The sequence below is a fragment of the Diceros bicornis genome, chromosome 29 (genome assembly GCF_020826845.1).
Source record: "Diceros bicornis minor isolate mBicDic1 chromosome 29, mDicBic1.mat.cur, whole genome shotgun sequence".
Classification (NCBI taxonomy): Eukaryota; Metazoa; Chordata; class Mammalia; order Perissodactyla; family Rhinocerotidae; genus Diceros; species Diceros bicornis.
The window spans coordinates 35944723-35972470 of record NC_080768.1 but is presented as its reverse complement, the minus strand read 5'-3'; the positions used below and the strand labels follow the sequence as shown (position 1 = coordinate 35972470).

Genomic DNA, 27748 nt, shown 5'->3' with positions numbered 1-27748 from the left:
TCCAAGAGGGAAGTTTAAAGCAATGAAGGCCTATGTCAACAAACAAGAGAAATCTCAAATAAACAATCTAACAATGCACCTAAAGGAACTGGAAAAAGAAGAATAAACAAAGCCCAAAATCAGTAGAAGAAGGGAAATAATAAAAATCAGAGCAGAAATAAATGAAATAGAGACTAAAAAAAAATAGAAAAAATTAATAAAACCAAGAGCTGGTTCTTGGAAAAGATAAACAAAGTTGACAACCCTTTAGCTAGACTCACCAAGAAAAAAAGTGAGAAAGCTCAAATAAGTAAAATCAGAAATGAAAGAGGAGAAATTACAACAGATACCTCAGAAATACAAAAGATTATAAGAGAAATCTATGAAAAGCTACATGCCAAACAATTGGACAATCTGGAAGAAACTGATAAATTCTTAGAATCATACAACCTTCCAAAACTGGATCAAGAAGAAATAGAGAATTTGAATAGACCAATCACCAGTAAGGGGATCGAAACAGTAATCAAAAACCTCCCCAAAAATAAAAGTCCAGGACCAGATGGCTTCCCTGGTGAATTCTACCAAACATTCAAAGAAGACTTAATACCTATCCTTCTCAAACTCTTCCAAAAAATTGAGGAGCGGGGGAAGCTCCCTAACACATTCTATGAAGCCGACATTACCCTGATACCAAAACCAGACGAGGACAACACAAAAAAAGAAAACTACAGGCCAATATCACTGATGAACATTGATGCAAAAATCCTCAACAAAATACTAGCAAATCGCATACAACAATACGTTAAAAAGATTATACACCATGAGGAAGTGGGATGTATTCCAGGGATGCAGGGATGGTTTAACATTCGCAAATCAATCAACGTAATACACCACATAAATAAAATGAAGAATAAAAATCACATGATCATCTCAATAGATGCAGAGAAAGCATTTGACAAGATACAGCACCATTTATGATAAAAACTCTGAATAAAATGTGTATAGAAGGAAAGTACCTCAACATAATAAAGCCCATTTATGAGAAACCCACAGCTAATATCATCCTCAATGGTGAAAAACTGAAAGCTATCCCTCTAAGAACAGGAACCAGGCAAGGATGCCCACTGTCACCACTCCTATTTAACATAGTACTGGAAGTCTTAGCCAGAGCAATCAAGAAAAAGAAATAAAAGGGATCCAAATTGGAAAGGAAGATGTGAAACTCTCACTATTTGCAGATGACATGATTTTATATACAGAAAACCCTAAAGAATCCACCAAAAAACTTTTAGAAGTAATAAGCGAATATGGTAAAGTTGCAGGATACAAAATCAACATACAAAATTCAGTTGCATTTCTATACACTAACAACGAAGTAGCAGAAAGAGAAATTAAGAATACAATCCCATTTACAATTGCAACAAAAGGAATAAAATACCTAGGAATAAGCTTAACCAAAGAGGTGAAAGATCTGTACACCGAAAACTATAAAACATTGCTGAAATAAATTGAAAAATTGAAGAAGACACAAAGAAATGGAAGAATATTTGTGCTCTTGGATTGGAAGAATTAACATAGTTAAGATGTCCATACTTCCTAAAGCCATCTATAGATTCAATGCAATCCCTATCAAAGTTCCAACAACATTTTTCACAGAAGTAGAACAAAGAATCCTAAAATTTATATGGAACAACAAAAGACCCCGAATAGCTAAGGGAATCCTGAGAAAAAAGAACAAAGCTGGAGGTATCACACTCCCTGATTTCAAAATATACTACAAAGCTATAGTAACCACAACAGCATGGTACTGGCACAAAAACACACAGATCGGTGGAATAGAATCTAAAGCCCAGAAATAAACCCACTCATCTATGGACAGCTAATCTTCGACAAAGGAGCCAAGAACACGTAATGGAGAAAAGAAAGTCTGTTGAACAAATGGTGTTGAGAAAACTGGATAGCCACATGCAAAAAAATGAAAGTAGACCCTTACCTTACACCATACACAAAAATTAACTCGAAATGGATTAAAGACTTGAGTGTAAGACCTGAAACTATGAAACTTCTAGAAGAAAACATAGGAAGTACGCTCTTTGACATCGGTTTTAGCAACATATTTTCAAGCACCATGTCTGACCGGGCAAGAGAAACAATAGAAAAAATAAACAAATGGGATTACATCAAACTAAAAAGCTTCTGCACAGCAAAGGAAACCATCAACAAAACAAAAAGACAACCTAACAATTGGGAGAAGATATTTGCAAACCATACATCTGATAAGGGCTTAATCTCCAAAATATATAAAGAACTCATGCATCTCAACAACAACAAAACTACCAATCCAATCAAAAAATGGGCAAAAGAACTGAACAGACATTTCTCCTAAGAAGATATACAGATGGCCAACAGACACATGAAAAGATGTTCAAAATCATTAACTATCAGGGAAATGCAAATCAAAACTACAATGAGATATCACCTCACGCCCGTCAGAATGGCTATAATTAACAAGACAGGAAACAACATGTGTTGGAGAGTATATGGAGAGAAGGGAACTCTCACACACCGCTGGTGGGAGTGCAAACTGATGCAGCCACTATGGAAAACAGTATGGAGATTCTTCAAAAAATTAAGGATAGAACTACCATATGATCCAGCTATTCCACTGCTGGGTATTTATCCAAAGAACTTGAAAACACCAATGCGTAAAGATACATGCACCCCTGTGTTCATTGCAGCATTATTCACAATAGACAAGACTTGGAAGCAACCTATGTGCCCATCAAGGGACGAATGGATAAAGAAGCTGTGGTATATATACACAATGGAATACTACTCAGCCATAAGAAACGATGAAATCCAGCCATTTGTGACAACATGGATGGACATTGAGGGTATAATGCAAAGTGAAATAAGTCAGAGGGAGAAGGTCAAATACCATATGATTTACCTCATTAAGTAGTAGATAATAACAACAACAAACAAACACATAGAGACAGAGATTGGATTGGTGGTTACCAGAGGGGAAGGGAGGAGGGAGGAGGGCGAAAGCAATAATTCGGCACAAGTGCGTGGTGATGGGTTGTAATTAATATTTGGGTGGTGAACATGATGTAATCTATGCAGAAATAGATGTATAATGATGTACACCTGAAATTTATACAATGTTATAAACCAATGTTACTGCAATAAACAAATAATTAAAAAAAAAAGAAGTTGATACTCTTTAACTGTATCTCTATACTTCTCAAATGTTAATAAAGAACACTTTCTCTGTGAGGGAAAATAGAGGTTAAAAAGTAATACTGTAAAATAAAAAAAAAAAGAGAGAGAGAGAAAGCCCACAAAGTTTTTAAGATAGCTGTGTCAATCAAAGGCTACCAGATTAGACTAAAAGGGTCTGAGATTGATGAAAGTCCAAAAAGGTCTCTGGGCTCCCAAAGAGATAAAAGGTTATCGGTTTAAGCCACTAAATTTTGGAGTGGTTTGCTATGCACTGATAGATAACTTACACTTATCTTAAAGTCTACTTTGTCTAATGTTAATCTAGCTGAACAACTTTTTTAGAATTTTTGTTTTTATGGTATATTTTTACAGTCTTTTACTTTCATTATGTACCATATTTCAGATATGTCAGTTGTAAGCAGAATGTGTGTGTGTCTTGCACGATAATCTGTCTTTGCTTTTATCTTTATCTTCGATTTTTAATTGCAGTCCTTAGTCCCTCTACCTCTAATATAACTACTTATATATTTGAGTTGAAATCTTTTCTCTTAACCTTAGCTTTTAAATTTGTCCCACATTTATGAAACAAATGCTTAATGTATAATTTTTTTCTTTTCTTTTATTGCCTTCTTTTTGTTGATTATGCTTAAAATTTGCTTTCCTACTTCTAATTGCTTTGTAATTTTACAGGAATATGATTTCAGAATATGCGTTGGCTTTGTACTGGTTGGATTTGTACTGGGTCAACTTAGCTATATACTAAAAAACCCTCCAACTCTTTAGTGAACTGTGAACTTCAATTTTTGTTAACTCTGCCAACATTTAGCTCAGCTTCCCAGTCTCATAGTCACCTCTTCTGGAATCAACAGATTCCTTTATAGGAAAAATATTTTTATTTTATAACTTATATCTTAAAATTTTAATATCTGAAGGTTTTGTGGATATCAATCTATTATTATCATTATTATTATTATTATTATCATTATTATTATTTTGGCTAAACTTTGTTCGTGTTGGCTCATTTTCTTTTGGATTTTGAGCTCATATATGGCTGACATTAATCTGTGAGAATTCTGCCTGAAGTTGCACTCCTCCAGAGAGAAATTCTATCTGCTTCCATCAAGTGCCCTTGGATCTTACCAACCTGGGACAACTGTGGCCTTATAGCTTAGAATTTCCCAACAACCTATGTTTTATAAATTCAAAACTTTAACTCATACAAGATCTGAAGTATAGTCATGAATCCTCAATGTGAGACTTTCGTTTGTTTGTTTTTCTGTCATGTCATTTACCTAGAACTGAGAGCAAACAGATAACTTGTTTTCTCCCTTTGCTTGAAAGAAGTGGCAGTTTAGTTTCTGCAGACTACTCTTCCAGTTAGGCTGAGGCAGTTAAATATTATTGTATGTGGTGGTTCAGGGTGTGGAGGAGTTTTAATCTGCACTTTCATTGAGGATGTACTCCTTCCACAAAAAAGAAAAATAGCTGACAAGCTTTAGAAAATGAAAAGATGCTTCACTTTACAAAAGCAATTAGAGATCTTACATAGAAAATAAGTGAATTAACAAAAATTTAGTTTATTCACAATTTTTAAGAATTTATTAATTGCAAAAGCAAAATAAACATTTATCAAAAAATGGTTTAAATTTGTTATTACATCATTGAAATCAAGTTAAAGACAAATGTTAAATAATTTTAAAAAGATGATGCATAAAAAAGGACCTACCAGATTTTTATCCACAACAATATACGTTTCAAGATATCGAGGGAATGACTTGAACAATTTAGTTCTCTGAAAAACACACAATGTGAGTCCTGAGGAATTTCCAGAAATTTACCTTCTATCAAAATTTATCTTCAGAGATAAACTGAGAGACATGTTGCTACTAATTACATAACAAGCCTGCTTCAAATACAAAATTTAGGTACTAGTCAGGAAATTCCAGTCCAAAAGGAGCTTGTGGTTACTAAGAATTTTCAATGACATTTCAAGCTATATAATAACTCAGATATCTTTTGATTTTAGAAACAGCTGAAATTGAGAATATTAAGTTTATAACATAAAGCTTTTCTTTTCTTAGGCTTGTGATAGTTTTCATAGTAACCACACGTGGACAGATTTTCGGCTACTACTTACTAGGAAACTACTTTTGGCGAACAATATAGTGTAGAAAATATTACTAAAGTTTATGATCAATGGCAGCTCACTAGAGCCAGGTGTGTTATTTATGGCAGTTTACAGATCTTTGTGGATGAATAATTCATCACTTTGCTTTACATGTACCTATGTAAGCCACTGATTCATTTTTGAACTCTTATGAAACAACGATTTAACTTAGAAATCCAGATTACATAATATTTTCACCTAAATTATCTGAGTAATTGAGGAAAAGGAATAATTTACACTAATTATCCAAATACTCACACATGAACATGAATTTTTTGTTTCTTTAATCCTATATTCACATATTCATCTCCAAGATTAATAACCTAAGTTTTCAGGAAACTTTCATCTGATCATAAGCATAACAAAGAACTTCATTTCATTCTCTATCCATTTTAAAAGTCAGACAGGGCCCTCATGAAAAAGTAAAACAATTTTAAGATTTGTAAGTCACCAAATTTTGCTCTCAAAGTGTTTTTTGTTTCACAAAATTATACTGAATAAGTTAAAATTAAAAAGTCAACACTTACTTCTGAACTTTTTCTGACTTCATACAGTGAATTACGGCTGTAAGTGCCATTGTTTCCTAAGAGGGGAATATTAGTGTTATCATTTTTTTCCTTATAAATCATGTGCACGAATCCTGATAGAGCCTCCATGGGTTCAATTCCATATGAGATGTTTTTAAACTGCAAAGTCCCCCTGAATATTAAGATAATCAAAACAAGTGAGAAATGATTCTACAAAAACTATAATCTAATATTCTAATGACAAATTTCGGCCAGAATTTTTTTTTCACATTTAAAGTTACCTTAGTTTTTCTACTTTATCTCTTTATTCTTTGAGGTGTTAACCCAGAACTGAACCAGCAATACCATAGGATATGTACTGCTTTATATTACAAATATTCTAAGGAAAATATTTTGGTTATCTTCAGGAAAGCATGTTAGCGGAATGGATTCACATGCTTAAAGAGGTTATGATCCCTGCCTAGGGTACACATTTTCTAAGCCAGCCTGTAGGATGTATAGGCACTCTCTTACTTAGTATTAGGTCCCATTCTTCTTTTTAAGACACCTAACTCTCCCCTGACACTTAATGTCCTAAATCATTTGTTTGTGTGTGCTGAACTGAAGGTACTACCTGCCTAAAAATGACTGTGAGCAGAGCCAAAGTGTCTATCAGATTCAGGCATTCTACAATTGTCAATCATTCTAAGAAATTAAGAAACAAGTAAAACATAAAGAATTTGGGAAAACTACAGAAGTATGGAGAGACCAATCAATCCCCTCTACACTCAAGATTGCTCAAAGCCTCAAGCAGGAGATCCTGTCAGAATCAACAAGTACCCTCCCATCAGAAACAGATGCTGCCAGGGTGACCAAGTCTATTTCATCAGCAATTCTGGTTTACTCCTTAGGGAACTGAAGCAACAAAGTGACCGTAGATCTACAAAAGATACATGGAGGATCAACTTATAGAGTAGCAGGATCTAATACTGGCAAATGTAATATCTTTAAATAGGCTACAACCTGAGTCCTGAACAGGTGTTGAGTGACACACGAGAATTTGGAAAACCTGCAACATATCCATGATAACTGCAATCCATCTGAAAAAAAAATACACAAAGAAAAACAAATGGATAACTTATTTTAAAAATAGACATCCCACGTGTGTCATTTATATTTATTACTTTAGCTACCCAAGTACTTTAACATGAATGGCAATTACCAATGAAGTTGTGCCCGGTAAAAATAAGAACTAGTCCAGGTTATACAATTTCAGTGAATATGCAAAATAATATTCTAGTAATTTCAGAATATTCATATTTTTAAATAAAATCCAGAATAATAAATCTGCAAGAAAAAACCTAGGTCTTACCTGAACCAGCAAAGGCTTAGAACGTTGGCTATCATCTTTATCATAAGAATAAACAACAGAAGCTGAAGATAAAAATGATCTAGGCAGAAATCACAAAAACATGCTCAAGTTGTAAAATACAAAACATAGAAATAATTATTCTTCACAATACAAATTTTCTTTTTAGTGAGGAATTTAAAGTAGTGCCAATTATCTTAGCATATCCTATTGTCCAAATACTTCTCTGTCATTTACAATGAATTAGGTGCTGAAGGAGGTATTTTAACCACAGTGACATACAATATTAAAATGCATGCTAACGAACAGCCCAAATTGCTAGAAATATTGAAGAGTGAAATAACACAGGTCCCAATTTCCAGCACAGGATTTGCACCTCTCTGTCTTTATTGTTCATTCATTCTAGATTTTAAACCTGAATCTCAAAATTAAAATGTAAGGTTAGGACAGAATTTAGAAAGATATTCTTGGTATCCCTACAAGTTCATATTCACTAAGCTTAGCTAAGTATCCAGTTCTTTTCAATAACTTTGGTCAGAATTTTCTTTCATTTTTCCTGGTAACTATTAAAAAACTTGACACCACTTCTGTCAATTATCCAACATAACCTTCATGTCACCTCACTTTCAGATCACCTGTACCCATCCTCACTCCTTTTCTTTATTTCCAGAGGATGATTACTTCTTTTGTTTAAAGCAAACCCTTAAACTTATGCTATGAATCCCATCCTGTGCCATATATTGAAGAAACATACTTTTTCCATCCTACAATTTCAAACTCTTCCTCTCTACTGCTTTTTTGTCTTAATAATATTTAAAAGTTTATTACCAAGTCATTACCACCCTAAATAACACTCCCTTGACCCTAGTCCTACTCTAGCTATTCCCTATATATTTTCAATTCTCAACAGATTTTATCAAAAGAGTAGTCTACACAGAGGTTCTCCACTTTGTCAATTCTTATTCACCCTAAAACTGCTCTGGAAAAGATTCATAACCACCAGAATGTCAAATCAAAAAGACAATTGTAAAATAATCATTGTACTGGACTTCTGGCATCATTTTGGAAACTGTGGCCACTTCACCTGATCGCTTAATTTACATCACACATCACTCTTCTTCTTCTCTTCCTACATCTCTGATGCTTCCAGCTTGATCTTTCATGTTGGCTGCTTTTTTTGTTCTACCTAACCCAGAAATGTTGGTTTTTCCCAGGATTCAGCCTTTAGCCATTAGACTATAAGCACTCTATAAACTCTCATTTAAAAAAAATTACAACCAAACAACTGATTACCGCTAAATCTATTGCCAATATCCTCAGAGATTCAAATTTCTATGCTCATATACCTAGTGGAAAAAACCCATTTGGATATCTTATAGCCACTGCAAACCAAACTCATCTCTTCCTCACATAAACATCTTCCTGTTCATATTGGTCATTTAATTACACTATAACCTGCCCAATTTCTTTCTTTTTTTTTTTTGTGAGGAAAATCAGCCCTGAGCTAACATCCATGCTAATCTTCCTCTTTTTGTTGATGAAGACTGGCTCTGAGGTAACATCTATTGCCAATCCTCCTCCTTTTTTTCTGCCCCCCCCCAAAGCCCCAGTAGATAGTTGCATGTCATAGTTGCACATCCTTCTAGTTGCTGTATGTGGGACATAGCCTCAGCATGGCCGGAGAAGTGGTGTGTCGGTGCGTGCCCGGGGTCCGAACCCGGACCACCAGTAGCGGAGTGTGTGCACTTAACCACTAAGCCACGGGGCCCCTGCCCAATTTCTGAAACAACAACTAAATTATCCAGGATTCCTCACGGTTTCCCAATCACTCTACCAAATCTGTCTTCAAGGTCTTCTGAATTTTTCTTTCCAGTGCTATGACCAATGCCATTGTTCAAACCACCATCATCACTCACCTAAACTATTATATAATCATATAACTAGACACCCCACCACTACTTTTGCCTCCTCAAAAATAGCCTACAGTGACATCAGCATCATGGCGGGGTGAGCTCTCCCCATAAACTCTCCCCACTAAGATACCACAAAAAGGACATTCATACTAACAGAGGGCATTCACACAACACAAAAGACATCTGAGAGACCCACACAGCCCAATGTGTGAAGGTGGAGGTGCTGGACCCCATGGAGGAAGTGGAAGGAGGTAAGGAGAACTCCTCTCCATCCCCAAGGGCAGCAACTCCAGGTCCATGCAGCTCTCACAAAGAGAGGGGGGAGGGGCAGCCCTCCATGGGAAAACCATTACTCTCCAAATTACCCCACAGCCTATAGGAAACTCCCACATGGAAGTGACTGAACTGTTAGGGGGTGCCTTCATCAAGCTAGCACCCCAGGGGAGCAGATAGTGAGAAGCCCCTGGGGATCACACAGGCGAAAGAAACTGCTCCTCCCCCTGCTCTGTGCTCCAGCACAGCCAGTCAGCCAGAGCACCTGCAGATCATGGCAGGCTTAGAATACACAGCTCTTGACCCCCACCTAGTGGCAGCAGGAAGCTGTGACCAGATATTATCACTATGAGGAGAAATAAATCCACACCATCAAACAGAATGCAAAAATATATGAAATCTCCAGACCAGAAGGAAAATGACAAGCACCCAGAAATCAATCCTGAAGGCACAGAAATTTATAAACTAAATGACAGAGAGTTCAAAATAGCTATCATAAAAAAGCTCAACGAGTTACAAGAAAATACAGATAGACAGTTCAATGAAATCAGGAACTTTTTCACAAAAGAGATTGAAACTATAAAGAAAAACCAGTCAGAAATATTGGAGATGAAAAACACAATGGAGGAGATACAGCAAAATCTGGAATCTTTAAAGAACAGAGCTGAAAATTCAGAGGAAAGAATTAGCAGCCTAGAGGATAGCAATGCAGAAATGCTCCAGACAGAGGAAGAAAGAGAACTAAGACTAAAAAAGAAATGAAGAAGTTCTCTGAGAACTATCCAACTCAACTAGGAAATGCAACATAAGTATTATAATTATTCCAGAGGGAGAAGAGAGGGAAAAAAGGGTAGAGAGCTTGTTCAAAGATACAATACCTGAGAACTGCCCAAACCCGGGGAAGGAGCTGGAATTAGAAGTGAATAAATCAATAGATCTCTTAACTAAATCAACATAGAAAGACCCTCTCCAAGGCATATCGTAGTATATCTGGCAGAAGCCAATGACAAAGAAAAAATCTTAAGGGCAGCAAGAGAAAAAAAATAATGTACAAAGGAACTCCTATCAGGTTCTCAGTGGATTTCTCAGCAGAAACCTTACAGGCTAGGAGAGAGTGGAATGATATATTCAAAATTCTGAAAGACAAAATCTTTCAGCCAAGAATAGTCTATCCAGCAAAAATATCCTTCAGATATGATAGAGAAATAAGAACTTCCCCAGAAACACAAAAGCTAAGGGAGTTCATCACCACAAGAACCCCACTACAGGAAATGTTCAAGAAGGCCCTTATACCTGGAAAAAAAAAAAAAAAAAGATAAAGGGGACAAAAAGCCTTGAACAAGGAGAAAAATAGGTAGACAAAATTATAAGAATTGCAGGTCTCTATCAGAACAGGTTAGCAAACAATTATAACATCAAAGATAAAGGAAGGAAAACACCAAAAATAAATGTAACCTTGTCACTTTAACCACAAACTCACAACACAGGATGAAATAAGTTGTGACAATAATAACTTAGAAGGGGAAGAAGAAAGGGATGGAATTGACACAAACTAAGGAAATAAAAGGCTATCAGAAATACACTATCTCATGAGATTTTTTTATACAAACTTCATGGTAACCACTAAACAAATAATCAGAACAGAGACTCATAGGATAAATAAAGAGAAACTAAGAAAACCATCATAGAGAACTACCAAACTGAATTGGAGTCCAAAACACGTGGGACAAAAAATAGAGGAAATGCAGAAGAACTGGAAAATGAGTGATAAAATAGCAGCATTAAGCTCTCATATATCAATAATTACTCTAAATGTAAATGGATTGAATTCTTCAATCAAAAGACACAGAGTGGTGAGATGGATTAAAAAACAAGACCCAACAATATGCTGCTTCCAGGAATCACATTTCAGCTCTAAAGACAAACATAGGCTCAGAGTGAAGGGATGGAAGGCGAAACTCCAAGCTAATAGCAAACAAAAGAAAGCAGGTATTGCCATACTTTTATCAGACAAAGTAGATTTCAAAATAAAACAGGTGATGAGAGACAAAGAGGGGCAATATATATTGATAAAAGGGACACTCCACCAAGAAGACATATCACTTATAAATACATATGCACCCAACACAGGAGCACTAAAGTACATAAAGCAAATATTAACAAACCTAAAAGGAGATATCAGCAACATAATAGCAATAGTAGGGCACCTTAACACCGCACTTATATCAATGGACAGATCATCCAGACAGAAAGTCAATAAGGAAATAGTGGACTTAAACAAAAATCTAGACTAGATGGACTTAATAGAAATATATAGAACACTTCATCCAAAATCAGCAGAATACATATTCTTCTTAAGCGTGCATGGAACATTCTCAAGGATAGACAACATATTGGGACCAAGGCAAGTCTCTATAAATTTCAGAAGATTGATATCATAACAAGCATCTTTTCCAACCATAATGCTATGAAACTAGAAAGAAACTACAAGAAAAAAACTGGGGAAGTGACAGAAATGTGGAGACTAAACATGCTACTGAACAACCAATGGATCATTGAAGAAATTAAAGGAGCAATCAAAAAATATCTGGTAACAAATGAAAATGAAAATACACCATATCAACTCATATGGGATGCAGCAAAAGCAATCCTGAGAGAGAAATTCATAGCAATACAGGCCCACCTTAACAAACAAGAAAAATCCCAAATAAGCAATCTTAAACTACAACTAACAGAATTATAAAAAGAAGAATAAACAAAGCCCAAAGTCAGCAGAAGGAAGGAAATAATAGAAATTAGAGCAGAAATAAAAGAAATTGAAACCAAGAAAAGAGTAAAAGGATCAATGAAACAAAGAGCTGGTTCTTTGAGAAGATAAACAAAATTGACAAACCCTTAGCCAGACTCACTAAGAAAAAAAGAGAGAAGTCTCAAATAAATAAAATTAGAAATGAAAGAGGAGAAATGACAACAGATACCACAGAAATACAAAGGATTATAAGAGAATACTATGAAAAACTATATGCCAATAAATTGGACAATCTAGAAGAAATGGATAAATTCTTACACTTATACAACCTCCCAACTGAATCAAGAAGAAACAGAATCTGAAGAGACCAATCACAAGAGACTGAAACAGTAATCAAAAACCTCCCCAAAAATAAAAGTCCAGGACGAGATGGCTTCTCCGGAGAATTTTACCAAACATTCCAAGAACATTTAATACCTATCCTTCTCAAATTATCCCCCAAAAATAGAGGATGATGGATCACTTCCTAACACATTCTACGAGGCCAACATCACCCTGATACCAAAGCCAGACAAGAAAAATACAAAGAATGAAAATTACAGGCCAGTATCACTGGTGAACATAGATGCAAAAATCCTCAACAAAATATTGGCAAATGGAATACAGCAATACATTAAAAAGATAATACACCATGATCAAGTGGAATTTATATTGGGGACCCAGGGATGGTTCAACATCCACAAATCAATCAATGTGGTACACCACATTAACAAAATGAGGAATAAAAACCACATGATCATCTCAGTAGAGGCAGAGAAAGCAAGTGACAAGATCTAACATCCATTTATGATAAAAACTCTCAATAAAATGGGTATAGAAGGAAAGTACCTCAACATAATATAGGCCATATATGACAAACCAACAGTCAACATCATACTCAATGGGGAACAACTGAAAGCCATCCCTCTGAGAACAGGAACAAGACAAGGGTACCCACCCTCACCACTCTTATTCAACATAGTACTGGAGGTTTTGGCCAGAGCAATTAGGCAAGAAAAAGGAATAAAAGGAATCCAAATAGGCAATGAAGAAGTGAAACTCTCACTGTTTGCAGACAACATGATGTTAAATATAGAAAACCCTAAAGAATCCATTGGAAAACTATTAGAAATAATCAACAACTACAGCAAAGTTGCAGGGTACAAAATCAACTTATAAAAATCAGTTGCATCTCTATACTCTAATAACAAACTAAAAGAAAGAGAACTCAGGAATACAACCTGATTTATAACTGCAACAAAAAGAACAAAATATCTAGGAATAAATTTAACCAAGAAAGTGAAAGACCTAGTCAATGAAAACTGTAAAACATTACTGAAAGAAATTGATGATGACAAAGAAATGGAAAGATATCTCATGCACATGGAAGAATAAACATAATTAAAATGTCCATACTACCAAAGCAATCTACAGATTCAATGCAATCCCAATCAGAATCCCAATGACATTCCTCACAGAAATAGAACAAAGAATATTAAAATTCATATAGGGCAACAAAAGACCTCAAATAGCTAAAGCAACCCTGAGAAAAAAGAACAAAGCTGGAGGCATCACAATCCTCCACTTCAAAATATACTACAAAGCTATAATAATCAAAACAGCATGGTATTGGTACAAAAACAGATACACAGATCAATGGAACAGAATTGAAAGCACAGAAATAAAACCACACATCCACCGGCAGCTAATCTTCGACAAACAGCTAAGAACATACAATGGAGAAAGGAAAGTCTCTTTAATAAATGATGCTGGGAAAATTGGACAGCCATGTGCAAAAGAATGAAAGTAGACCACTATCTTTTGCCATACACAAAAATTAACTCAAAATAGATTAAAAACTTGAAGTTAAGACATGAAACTATAAAACTCCTAGAAGAAAATATAGGCAGTACACTCTTTAACATCAGTCTTAGAGGGATCTTTGAATTCCACGTCTACTTGGACAAGGGAAACAAAAGACAAAACAAACAAGTGTGAGTTCATCAGACTAAAAAGCTGCTGCAAGGCAGAGGAAACCGAGATCTATATGAAAAGACAACCCACCGGTTGGGAGAAAATATTTGCAAATCATATATCTGACAAGGGGTTAGTCTCCATAATATATAAAGAACTCACACAACTAAACAACAAAAAAACAAACAACCAGATCAAAAAATGGGCAGAGGATATGAACAGACGTTTTTCCAAGGAATATATACAGATGGCCAATAGGCACATGAAAAGATGTTCAACATCACTAATCATCAGGGAAATGCAAATCAAAACTCACTAAGATATCACCTTACAACCATTAGAATGGCTATAATCACCAACACAAAAAATAACAAATGCTGAAGAGGTTGTGGAGAATAGGGAACCCTCATTCATTGCTGGTGGGAATGCAAACTGGTGCAGCCTCTATGGAAAATGGTAGGGAGATTCCTCAAAAAATTAAAAATAGAAATATCTCATGATCCAGCTATCTCACTACTGGGTATTTATCCAAATAACCTGAAATCAACTATCCAAAAAGGCTCGTGCACCCTTATGTTCATTGCAGCATTATTCACTCTAGCCAAGAAGTGGAAGCAACCCAAGTGTCCATTGACTGATAATTGGATCAAGAAGATGTGGTGTATAGGTATACAATGGAATACTACTCACCCATAAAAAAGTACAAAATCGTCCCATTTGCAACAACATGGATGGACCTGGAGGGTACAATGTTAAGCGAAATAAGCCAGACAGAGAAAGACAAATACCACATGATTTCACTCATATGTGTAAAATAAACTAATACACGGACAGAGAGAACAGTTTGGTGGTTACCAGGGGGAAGAGGGTTGACGGTGGGCACAAGGGGTGAAAGAATACATTTATATGGTGACTGACAAACAATAATGTACAACTGAAATTTCAAAAAGTTATAAACTATTATGACATCAATAAAAATAACAGCCTACAAGACTCAATGGGCCTATATAAGTACATGCTGAAAAACATTTTTGGCTTCCAGTATCCTTATAATAGCATTCTATAGATCTTCTACAACCTGGTTCCTGCCTACCTTTCCAAAATCTTCTACTTCTATCTTCCAGAAAACATGTTCTTTAGTAATTCACACTGACTTTTTGCACACCACAGAATCCACTCTGCTTCACTCCTTGATGTTTTGCACATGATTTCTTCTAAACAGAACGTCCCCCTCACTACCCCACTTCTTTACAGAGCTTCCTAGGTATCTTCCCTCAAGATACAAGTCATCTCTTACCTCTTTCCAAAAAGCCTTCCCTGATTTCCAAAGAATACTATTTACACATTTATCATAATAACATATTATAAAATTCTCCATTTCTCTAATTAATGTGTCTGAATATATCTTCCTGTATTATAAATTCTTTAACTGTGAACCATGTTTTATTGTCTTTTGTATACCTAAGATTTTACTCAATAATGGATATACAATAAATATACATTTGAATTGAAATGATTCCATTCATAAGTATTTTTAAAAATCAAGAAACCAAAGAATTAAAGTTTGAAAGGATAAAATAATTACTTACTGCTTTTTGAGATGGACAAAATATGGTTTTCCTTCAATTGTAATAATATAAGCAACCTGTAACATGAGTATCCAAAAAAATTTCAATAACACTGATAAATAATATATGCTAAATAATGTTTTCTCTAACTTATGCTTTAAAAATATTGATAAAATTAATAATAATAATACACAACTATTATATGTGTTTCCCTTCCCATGTCGATATTTGAAGCTTCAGGATTCTGAATTGAGAACTAGGTGGTAGAGTCCCCACATGCGTACTATTCAACACTACTCACATGTCTGAGAAAGAAGTTTGCCTGATGATTGCTATATTTTGGCTTAGACACACACCACCATTTCACCATGTCCAAGGCAAATACCAAAGACGCCCACTTCACTTGAGAGAAACTGGTGCTTGCTTACTTCCAGCCCTCCTGGAAAGTAAATTGCCCTGTGTTATGAGAGGTTTGCGCATTCGATTGGAGACGTAAAAGAAACTTTTCACTCCAAACAAATGGACTCAAGATATATTTTATTATATAGAGGATAGTAAAGTGATAGTCCGCAAACAGATCCAAATAGGTCAAATAATAAGAGGGAAAAAACACCAGCTCGACTGGAAAGGGAAAACATCCACATTGGCTGAGATAGCAGCAGATTCTAATAGGTCATATAATAAGAGGGAAAAACATCAGATCGATCGGAAAGGGAAACACCAGATTGACTGAAGGGAAATGACACAAATCAACCGGAAAGAGAAACACCAGGTTGACTGAAAAGAGAACACATCAGATACATTACTTCCCAATAAATCAATTACTCACAACATCGACGCCCCACTGCTAGGAGAGTCCTGTCAACCGACACGGCTGGCCCAGGATCACACGTCCTGGGCAAGGCGTCCCTTCCACAGGTGGAACTCTCACCAGGTCTCAGTCTCCAGCAGTTTTTTATAGCATCAATAATTTCCAGAGTAAGCAGTTACAGAGCTTTTTCAGAGCAAGCATCTAGTGTTCCCACGCACAAATGGTTATCAGTGGCTTACGTGCACTGAGACCCACCCCCGGCTGTCGTCCCAGCCCAGTAGTCGTGTATTTGCATTGTTTACCTTGCTTATGGTCCTAGCCTGGCACAGATGGCCAGTCTGCCCCAGGCTGCGGCACCCGAAAGGCCTTGAAATTTTTACACATTGCAACTATCTCCATGGGAGAAGGGCCAGTTCCCACCACGCAGAAAGCAGCTTTTATATTTCTTTTTGTGTTGGTGGCTGTAGGTCAATGGAGTGGCCAAACATGGCTGTACTCATGTCAAGACACCCTGCTCATTGGAAGAGACACTCCTAAAAGACAGAACTACAAGAAATGTACTCTAGCAACGTAACACAAATAGTACCATTGCATTTCTCTTATCCGTGTAAACAACGAAACTCCTCTAGAATAGAATGTAGGAGAGGATAGAGTGAGAGCAGAGACATGTCTAGAGAACCTTCTAGAAGATAACAGAAAATACAAGAGTCATCAAATTATTTATTTGGTTAATTTTATTAAAATATTTCAGCAAGAGAAACAGCCATTTAAAAGTTTTCAGTTCCTTAACTTTGTACTAGAGCAGAACAAGATTCTCCGCAACAGATAAATGTTCTGAGAAGAGGCATTGATTGGCACTCTGGGAAGAAGTATAAGCGGAATCTGAAGGGCACCTTGAAAATTATGCCCTCTAAAAAATCCCTTGTTATTAAACAAATATGAGGAGAAATAAAGGGGAATATGATAGCACCAATAAAATTTAAAATCCACATATCTTACAAAGCAAAAACCACAAAAAAACTAGAATGTAATTAACAAGAAATGTACAAAACTGACAGGAGGAAAAAAACTCCAAAAAGCCACAATTCAGAGATTCTACAACTTTTCCCATACAACATCCAACTGTTTGGATTGAATCCGCTCACCTCCTTCCAAATTTATATGCGAATTTCTAACTCCAGTACCTCAAAATGTGACCTTATACAGAGACAGGGTCTTTACAGAGATAATCAAGTTAAAATGAGGTAATTAGTGTGAGCTCTAACCCAATATGACCGGTATCCTTATAAAAAGGAGAAATTTAGACACAGACATACACAAAGGGAGAATGCCATGTGAAGATTCATAAGGAGAAGACATGCAACTACAAGCCAAGGATAGAGGCCTAGAGCAGATCCCTCCCTCACAGATCTTCCCTCCAAGGAAGAACCAGCCTTGTCAACACCTTGATCTTGGAGTTCCAGCTTCCAGAACTGTGAGACAATAAATTTCTGTTGTTTAAGCCACATTGTGTTACTTTGTTATGGCAGCCTGAACAAACTAATACACTAACTCTCAATAAAAAATTACAAGAAATGCTAAAGAACAGGATCTAATTACCAAAAAACAAATAAAAAATAGACAATAATAACAGAGCCATGAGTAATATGTATAACAATCATGATTAAAATAAGAAAATAATAGAGAATTTCAGTAGTACTGTAGAATCTTTAATAAAGAAACAAATTGAAATTCTAAAGCAGGAAAAATGCAATACCTGTTATTAAAAATTCAATTAAAGGGTTTAAGCGAAGATTAGACATAGAAGAAGATAGGATTGGTGAACAGAAATACAGGTCAGTAGAAAATACCTAGATTGAAGCACAAAAAGAAAATACAAAAGAGAAAATAAGAGAACTGTGGCCCATTAACAATGTCTAACATTCATGTAATTAAAGTCCAAGAAAAACAAGAGAAAGATAGAGGTAGAGACTAGGAAAGAAATGATATTTGAAGAATTAATGGCTGAAATTTTCCAAAGCTTATGAAAGATATCAATCCATAGTCTCAAAATATTCTACTAATCCAAAGCAGGACGAATACAAAGAAAGTAAAACCCAGGCACATCATACTCAAACAGCTAAAACAAAAGACAAGGAGAACATATTTAAAAAAATACATAGTCTCATTTGCAGTGTATGAGAAAGCCCACACCATTGTCACATTTGCGACCTTGCATGAAAAGATTTATCATCATTAAATTTGCCTTTTTTGATTAAAAAAAAAAGGAACAAGAGAAAAAAACACATTACTTTAAAAAGAATTTTTTAATAAAGTATAAGTAACTCTCCCAAAGAAATAATGGACACCAGAAGGCAATGGAATGACATCTTTAAAGTGCTGACAGAAAATGATGTCCAATCAAGAGTTTTATAGCCAGCAAATATGCAAGCAAAATAAACAGATTTCCTCACAAGAGGAGATGAGAGAATTCATTGCCAGAAAACCTGCACTAAAAGAAACACTAAAAATAGGATGTTTTTAATGGAAAGAAAATTGCTCCAAGATAGAACCAAGAAAATGTAAAAGAGAATGAAGAACATAGGAGAAAATAAGTATGTCAGTAAATTTAAGTGAATATCATTTGTTTAAAATGGTGATGGTAATTGCTCTCATAATTAAAAAAACATATGTAATTGCAAAGTATATGACAATAGCACAAATGACAGGGAGGACATAAATGGAATAAAGTTTCAAGGTCCTTGAATTGTGGTAAAAATAGAAATTTAATGGAGCAGGTAATAAATTAAGGATGTATGTTGTAATCACAAGGGTAACCACTAAAAGAATAATAAAAGAATGCATCACTAATAGCTTAATAAAGAAGATAAATTAGACTAATCAAAATCACATCATGGATTATAAACAACAGAGGAAATAAAAATTAAGGAAGAAAGACCAAATGGATTTAAAAATAATAATTATACACTTTATAAAAGAGAAGCATTTTAAATATAAAAACATTGAAAATAAAAGGATGAAAAAAGTTATACCACACAAACAATACCCAGAAGAAAGTCAGTGTAGCTATATTAATAGCAAGCGATATACAATGTAATTCAAGATGGATTACAAGAAACAAAGGGAGACATTTCATAACGATAAAACTATCAATTAAAAACTAAAATATTACAATCCTAAAAATTTTACGCACTTAATATCATATCTCCAAAATATATAAAGCAAGTTTCATCAAATTCTGAAAATAACAGTGTATTTAGGGACAAGCAACAAACAATTAGAAAATGAACTTAAAGAAACAACACCATTTATTATAGCATTAAAATATACTAAAAAGCCTGCGAATAAATTTAACAAAAGATTCATAAGACATCCACACTAAAAACTACTAAACCTTACTGAAAGAAAACCTAAAATACATGGAAAGATATACCAGGTACATGAATTTGAAGCAAATGACTCATCCTGGAAAAAACAAGTTCTTCTTAAATCAAGGAAAAGCCTCCACCACTTTAGTCAAGCAGCTTCTACCAGAACTAGTCTTACTCCAGATAACACATGTACATTCTGGTAAAAACATACATAAAAAAATGACCCAAAGGCATGGGAAAGTGAACAAAAGCAGCCACATTCTAGAAATGAGCCAAAACTTGAAAAAAGGGAATGACATAAGGCAAGTTACATCTATTTATGGGTTTTAGTCTTAGAGCAAGACAAAGTGGGCACCTCACAGCTAAACTCTAAAGAACCATAGCATAGTGTACGGAGCAACCACAGCTGCCATAAAGTGAGGGTGAAATCAGACAGGAGAGAACCAGAGATAGAGAGCCCCACGCACTTACTACATGATTTAATCTACATAATGTTTAAAAATAGGCAAAACTAATTTATGATGATAGGAAGCAGAACACTGCCTTTGGGGTGGTGGGGGAATTAACTAGAAAGGGACATATGGGAATTTTCTGGGATGATCTTTATCTTGATTTGGGTATTGATTACAAGAATAATGTACATTTGTTAAAGCTCAAGAAACCATACACTTAAGATCTATATTTTTCACTGTATAGAAATTATCCCTCAATAAAATGATCTTTATCTCAATAATTATTTAAGAAATGCAAATTGAAACCACAATGAGATATCAATTAAGTCAATCAGAATGACAGAAATCACAACACTGAATTATACTTATTAAGGTGTTGGCTGTGGCTCTGATCTCATCTGGAGTTTGAGCAGGCTCATTGATTGATTGTGGAATTTATCTCCTTGTAATTTTAGTACTGAGGTCACAATTTTCTTGCTGGCTGTCTGCCAAGGTTGCTTTCAGCTCACAGAGGCTGCCAAGGTTCCTTGCCACAAGGTCCCCATAGGCAGTTCACAATATGGCAGTTTTTGTCTTCTTGGAGGCCAGCTGGAGAAACACTCCAGAAAGCTGTGATGGAGTCTTGTATGACATATACGAATCAACAGTGTGACTACCCCATCATATTTACAGGTCCCACTAACACTCAAGGGGAGGGACTTACACAGACACCAGGGAGCAGGACTCTCGAGGGCCATCTTAGAATTCTGTCTACTGCAATATTATACAAACATATATACATACGTAAATAAATATATCAAGTACATTGGAATAGTTGTCATTGGATGGAAGAGGGAAATGGGAATGGGGAATAAGAGTAAAGAAGAAAATATAATAATAAGAGGTTTGATGGGACCAAATCATAGTGTGCTATGAAATGAAGGGGGGGATACATATCTGCACCTAAGGTCCAAAAACGTCCTCTATGGAATATTTCCAGAAACACTAAATTTGAATCAAATTAATCACAGAAATCAACCTATAAATCTCTCTTAAGAACATATTGCATTACTGCTGGAATGAATTGGAAGACATTCTGAAACACAGTAATAATTCTTCCTAAGCAGAAACTAATGAATTTCCTACCTTTACTGTATTGTATGAGGGCAGGATGGTTGGTCGGGTGTGAGGAGATAAGGATATTCTGGGTCATACTGTTTTATACTTGGACAAGTCTTCACTAGTTTGCTCTATTAGCAAAACTTTTAATTGCAGGAATGATGACAGATTTTTCATATTGTTCACTTTGGTTGTTCCTGTGGAAGGAGTCAAGTATAACACTATCATTCACAAAATTTATTTAAAATAGAACTAGGGCTCTGGTGGTTATGATTGAAAAAAGCATGCAAATATTATTATTTAAATAAAACTAAACAACGTGAAAATACTACACTATGCCTATAAGATATTGCAACATAAATATCAAACAATATTAATAAAAATCAAATGCCAAGGGGTTGTAAAGAGTAGTTTCAATTGTACACATTTGGTATGTTGGATAATATCCTGAGACTCTTATCTTACTATTCCAAATTTCCCTTGAATAACCTTGGTTCAGTCAATTCACACTCCAGGAAGAGTCATTATTATACCAACATTTGTTATTAATATACGTTTCTGGGGCAAAATGTTTTACTGTGATACTTTTCTGCCCAGGAATCAAGGAAGAGAGAACAAAAGGAAAAGAAAATAGTATTACTTCTTTCTTTGCCCACAAAACTAAATAAGTGGGCCTCTTTTCATTCTTCTTCTTTTTTTTTTTTTTTTTCTTTTCTGTTCTGTTTGATCAAACCATATTTGAAGGTTTGGAACGACAGGTTTAGGTTTCCTTAATTCCTATATTTAACTCAGAGAAGTCACTTGGGACACTCATAAATACTCACATGGATTAATTTTTTTCATTCCTAAATACCTTGGTGTATGTGTAGAGTTGCCAGGCATCCTGTATACATAGGAATGTCCTGAATTTAATGATGTTTGTCCTGTGTTCTGTATTTTCTTTGTCAGAATACCCCAAACACCCGGTATCCATATTTTTCAAATAAATTACAAAAATTTGGCAGTCAGATCTATTTTCCACCACAGTAACTGGTGCTTAAATCACTTCCAAGGCAACAGCAGCTGAGAATCATGCCTCCACAAATAAACACCTTCTCTCTCCCTGTATGCTTGTCTGAGAGAAGTCCAGAAGAGAGGACTGAGAATTGAAAATACTTATTTTTCATATTCAATAAAGGAAAAGATTGGTCTTTGGCCAAAGTCCCAGGTGATAAACAAGCAACCACCGTTAGAGATAACTTCTGGTCAGTGCACAGGATCAGAAAATCAGCCAGTCAACAACAGCCACACTCAAATAACTAGCTTCTGCAAGTTAGCCCTCAGTGAGAGCCCCAGCTCCTAGACGAGGGTCAGCCAGTGCCTCACTCCACTGATGAAGCTTCCGACATGGAGCTTTTCTCCACGGAGCACACTAACACAGCTGAAAGACTGGCATAACCTGAACACTCTCCCTTCTGAAAACCCACCAGTCCCACAACACCAGGCTTCCCCAACCTTCAATGAAGATAGCTCTGGCTTTGTGCGGGGAGACCGTGCTTACAACTGGCCCTTACAGGCAAGCTGGAAGAGCACTATCGTTTCCAAATCACACATCAAGTTCAATTCATTGTTTGTTCACAAGTTCGCAATCCTTTCAATGGTTCACCTCGTTTAGATTAGTTATGAGTGTGGACTTGTGAGGGACAGACTCACTGATACAGCTGCAATATAATCAAATTTGATATTTTCAATTCTTTTGAAATATTTTGAAACTGTTATCTATTCTTTTATTTGTGTATATTTAAACTCCAAAATGCCAAACACAAGTGTAAATTTTGTGATGAATTTTCTGAACAGTAGAAATTTATCAACTGAGGAAAAAGTTATTTTGAAACTCTTTGTGCAGTATGCAATGGTTCATTCCACATCAAAAATGGTGGGAAGTCAGATGTAAACCAGCATATCCTAACAGCTAAGCAGAAGAGATGAGTGATTTCCCCATACAGTACCAAAGAAGGTGCTACAACAAATTTTTTGGATTCAGAAAAATTCAGATGAAAGGACATAAGAATTGCAGCAGACATTGTAGTGGTTTTCCACACTGTGTATCATAAGTCTGCTCAAATGACTGAATGTACAGCTACCAGACGTATTTTCTGATTCCAAAATTGCAAGCAAATTTTCAGGTGCCAGGTTGAAATCCACTGCAATAATTAAACAACGTTAACGGCTCCCTCTGCAATTACAGAAATTAGCAAAGATCTACACATCTCACCTTGTTAGGGCATAGCCACTGGTATAAGTAATCACAATGCAGAAAAAATGTTCCCTTTGCTTGTTTGGTATTTTTCTAGTGAAAAAAAGGCTTGCTTATAAGGCTATTTTCAAGTAAAATTCTTTCCAGATGAGACATCAGAGACAAGGGCACACTTTTGCAGACTCTCTTATTGAATTGAGTTAATAGAAAAATTATCCTGCTTTTGGTGGAGATAATACAAATACAAATTTTTGCGGATGTTTGCATAAATATGCTGACAATGTTTATTCAAAACTGAAGCAAAGCATGAATGATTCTGTGGAAGGTGTTGGCTGTTCTGGCCATATTCTGCATAACATTATTCAAAGAGCATCTAATAAACTTTCTATTGGCACTGAGGTCATTGTCATGGTATTGTCCTCTTGCTTCAGCATGTATGCTGTTTGAACTGAGTGATTATATGCTGTTTGAACTGAGTGATTAAAGGATTTTTTGATTTTGTTGACATTCAGTATTCTTCAATCCTTTTGCATTCACCAAAACTGTTGGCTCTTTTTAACAAATGCAGTTGAGAGAATCCTAAGTTTATTCGAAGCACTGATGTCAGGCTTTAATGCTAAAGCAAGGCCCCCAAAATTCTTGTTGACTTTTTAAATAATCCATTGAGTGAAGCCTACTTATTTCTTTTACATAGTTCTCTCTTTAGCAACAGGATTTGGCAAATTGGAAGACGAGCAAACAGTGTTATTGAAGTATTCCATTACTTAAAATTGAATGTGTTGAAGAAAGAATTGAAGCCCCCCACAAATATATCCCTTTGAGTGCCATCTGTTCTTAAAGGGGACACCATTACTTATGAACAGGAAAAGAAATTCCAACTTGAAGTGAATAATTATTATGGCACTTTCTCTATCTTTTGAAATAGTGTTAATACCTTGAAAAATTCAATTCTTATATCTGGATGTTACCAAATACTTTTCCAGCATGGGAAGAAGTAGAATCATCCTGTGTAGCGTTAGAGAAGAAGGGAATAAAATTTGATGACGAGGTTTTGTTTTTGTCAGTGGACAGCATTTTAGAAGGCTGGTGATTAGGAAACGCAACATAATGGGGAAGAATAGAAAAGCAAGTTAAGAAGAGCAATGATCAGAGTTGTTAACTTTATGTCAGTACCTGTTCAGTATACCATCTCACAATGCTAATGTCCAGTGTGTTTTCTCACTAACAAATGATCAATGGAAAGAAGAATGAAATAAATTGGATGTGACCACTGTAGAAACTATGCTACAATATAAATGGAATAACTACAAGGAATTTTATAAGCCAATTCTGCAAAACAAAGAACTGTCAAGGAAAGTCAAATCATCAGGGAAATAGAATTCAAGAAAGAGGTATGTAATTTAAATATTTGTAATTTATTTCAGATGAACAGCAAATAATTTTTAGTGTTTAAAATTTAGTATGCCCATGCAATATTTCCCTTTCATCTTTATATACAGATATATAGGCAATGAGAAATAATTCAAATTTAATTGGGTGCCCCATGTTTTTATTTGCTAAATCTGGGAGCTCCTTTTGTGTATCCCTAGGCACTCTTACTTTTGTAGGTCCTACCTCATATTATACTAAACATATTAAAATATAATCACATCCCTCATTAACAATAATTTTCTGTTGCAAAAATATTAAAAGAGAGCTTTTAAAATTGTCATAGTTAAAAGAAATACACTAAATTTCCATATTATTAAATGTCTTTATAAAAATGCTAGAGATTGAGCAAGTGGGGAACTCAAAGATTGTCTGCTCAGTGATAAATAACAGGGAGAGAGGCCTGGTATTATTAATTTCAGGGAAAAGGAAATTAAACAAAAAGTCAAACGGGGTTCCTTCTTTCCAATCAGAAAAATAAGCTGGAGTAGCACTCATGTATCACGACATGGCTAAGAATTCACTTGGAATAGAGCTGGGGGGCTTGTAAATAAAACCCAGCTGCTAAAGGAAGAAAAGGTAAAGAAAGAGTATATGGGGACAGGAGGATAGCTTCAGAGAACCTGGGGTGATCGGGGGAGGGAGAAACCTGAGACAAGCAGTGTATCCTTATGTGAAAGAGGGGGGAAGGTTTGTAAAAAACACTAAAAGGAAAGAGATAAATTTAGAAACCCACATTATGACTAGCATTGGATTATCCTATATCGGAAGGAACTATGTGAGAAGCAGATTTTCCTGGGGAATTAAAGAAGGAATATGCACTAAAATATAGGCTCTAACTGTGAAATCTATGTGCTAGTTACCAGATAAGCCATCTATAAGCTAATCACCAGATCAGCTTTCAGCTCCTTACTGACTTACTGAAAGCTGAGGCAAGTAGCTGAGAGGAATCACCAGGGCTAGGACTAGAGGGCCAGAAATCTCAGTAATCAATATAAATATTATTTCAATGCAATATTTTAGACAAAGTTAATGCAAAAATACCTAGGATGAACACAATATCAAAATTTAAAGAAAGACAGGACCTGACCCTGACTCATCTCACTCACCTCACCTTAATCCTGGTCCAGGGGAAATCCCAGTTTTCTGCTACTCTCTTAAATTTTGTGCTCGAGTGAAGCCCTTTGCTTGCCTCTCCCTAGTCCTGGCCCTTAAAATCCTCCATCCTCCATAGAAACACACACACATACAGGGTCACACGTATTCATACACATCAAAATACTCCTTGTTGTGAACCTGGTCTGAGCGGTCAACTCTGCCTCCAAGAACTGAGTTCCTGCCTACATTCAGCAACTTGGGTCTTGACATTAAAGACAACTTAAAACAATGTAAGATACAAAAATATTATTTCCCAATTACATTATTTTCTGGATCACTTTTTGAATCAGATGATGAAAGCTTCTCAGGAACTGTGGTCTGCAGAAATGTTTTATGAGGATCTAAAATAAAAATAAGCAAAGTTATTTTGATACTTTAATCTTACATTATCCATTTCTAAATCCAATTCTGCCTTTGTTTCCCTACATGATCAACTATTTTTTGTATAATCTTTGCATATACTCTTCCTCTCCACTGTCTTTCTGGTCATTCTTACCTACAAGTTTCTTAACCCTTGTCAAGATCTCAAGTTTTTATTCTCTCTCTCAATCTCCACACACACGCACACACACACACACAAACACTCCCTTGGGCAGTGTGACTAAGTAACACTGGCTAACAAATTACACTGTTGTAAAAGAGGTGTGGAAATGAGAACACACGGGTGCATCAAGAAAGTGGGATCATTTGCAAGGAAAAGATACAGAACATTGAATACAAGGGCGATCTACAATTTTCAAGGGAGCAGGTGGAGGACAGCAGTCACCAAATCAGGAAAGCATTGATAGCTTCTTTATGGTGACACAGTTATTTCTGGAACAGCAGAATTTTGTATGTGGAAAAGACCACATATGTCATTTTTGTCCATTTTACAGACAAGGAAGCCATTCCAGAGAGGCGAAAAGATGTTCTGCCCGGAGGCTGCCTCTTTGCCTTCTTGGCCACAGACCCTGAAGCGCGAGGCAAGGAGAAAGTGGGTGGCGAGAGAGAAGGACGGGAGTGACGTCTGGGCCGGGATGTTGGACCAAGAAGTACAGCCCCTGAGCGAACGAAGTCCCGTCAGAAGCCTGGATTGGGAGGGGAAACAAGAACCTGGACTTACCAGGGCCTGCGTGCAGCCCGCCGAGTCGGGTGAGAAGGACCACAAGGAGGAACATGGCTCCGCTGTCCTGGAGCCCGGCTGCCCGCATAGCAGCAGTTGAGGCGTTGAGGCGGTGCCGGCGCCGCTCGCGCGGGGCGGGCCGCCCGCCGAGCGCTGGAAACGCGCAACCGGAGCGGGAGGGCGGAGGCGGCGGAGCGGGCAAGAGCTCCAGCGGGAAGGAAACAGGCGGGCGAGGGCTCTCTGCTGCCGCTGGGGGAAGGACGCGACTCGGCACAGGTAATGTGCAGCTGGCGGGCGGGTGGGGGCTCAAGAGAAGACAGTCAGTATTGA

The 27748-nt window shown here is 36.1% G+C and overlaps 1 protein-coding gene across 4 annotated transcripts in view; it reads right to left on the bottom strand.

Moving 5' to 3' along the window:
* LOC131394054 (disintegrin and metalloproteinase domain-containing protein 5-like) overlaps positions 1-27543 on the bottom strand; it is a 601035-nt gene extending 573492 nt beyond the window's left edge. For all 4 annotated transcript variants that reach the window (XM_058525261.1, XM_058525262.1, XM_058525263.1 and 1 more), the window contains exons 1-7: positions 27419-27543; positions 26578-26657; positions 15784-15839; positions 7250-7328; positions 6901-6977; positions 5899-6070; positions 4931-4996 (exon numbers count right to left, since the gene is read on the bottom strand). In XM_058525261.1, coding sequence (XP_058381244.1) covers positions 4931-4996; positions 5899-6070; positions 6901-6977; positions 7250-7328; positions 15784-15839; positions 26578-26657; positions 27419-27506 — 618 coding nt within the window. In that variant the 5' untranslated portion in view covers positions 27507-27543. The remainder of the gene's footprint in view (positions 1-4930; positions 4997-5898; positions 6071-6900; positions 6978-7249; positions 7329-15783; positions 15840-26577; positions 26658-27418) is intronic.
* Between the last annotated feature and the right edge of the window lie 205 nt (positions 27544-27748).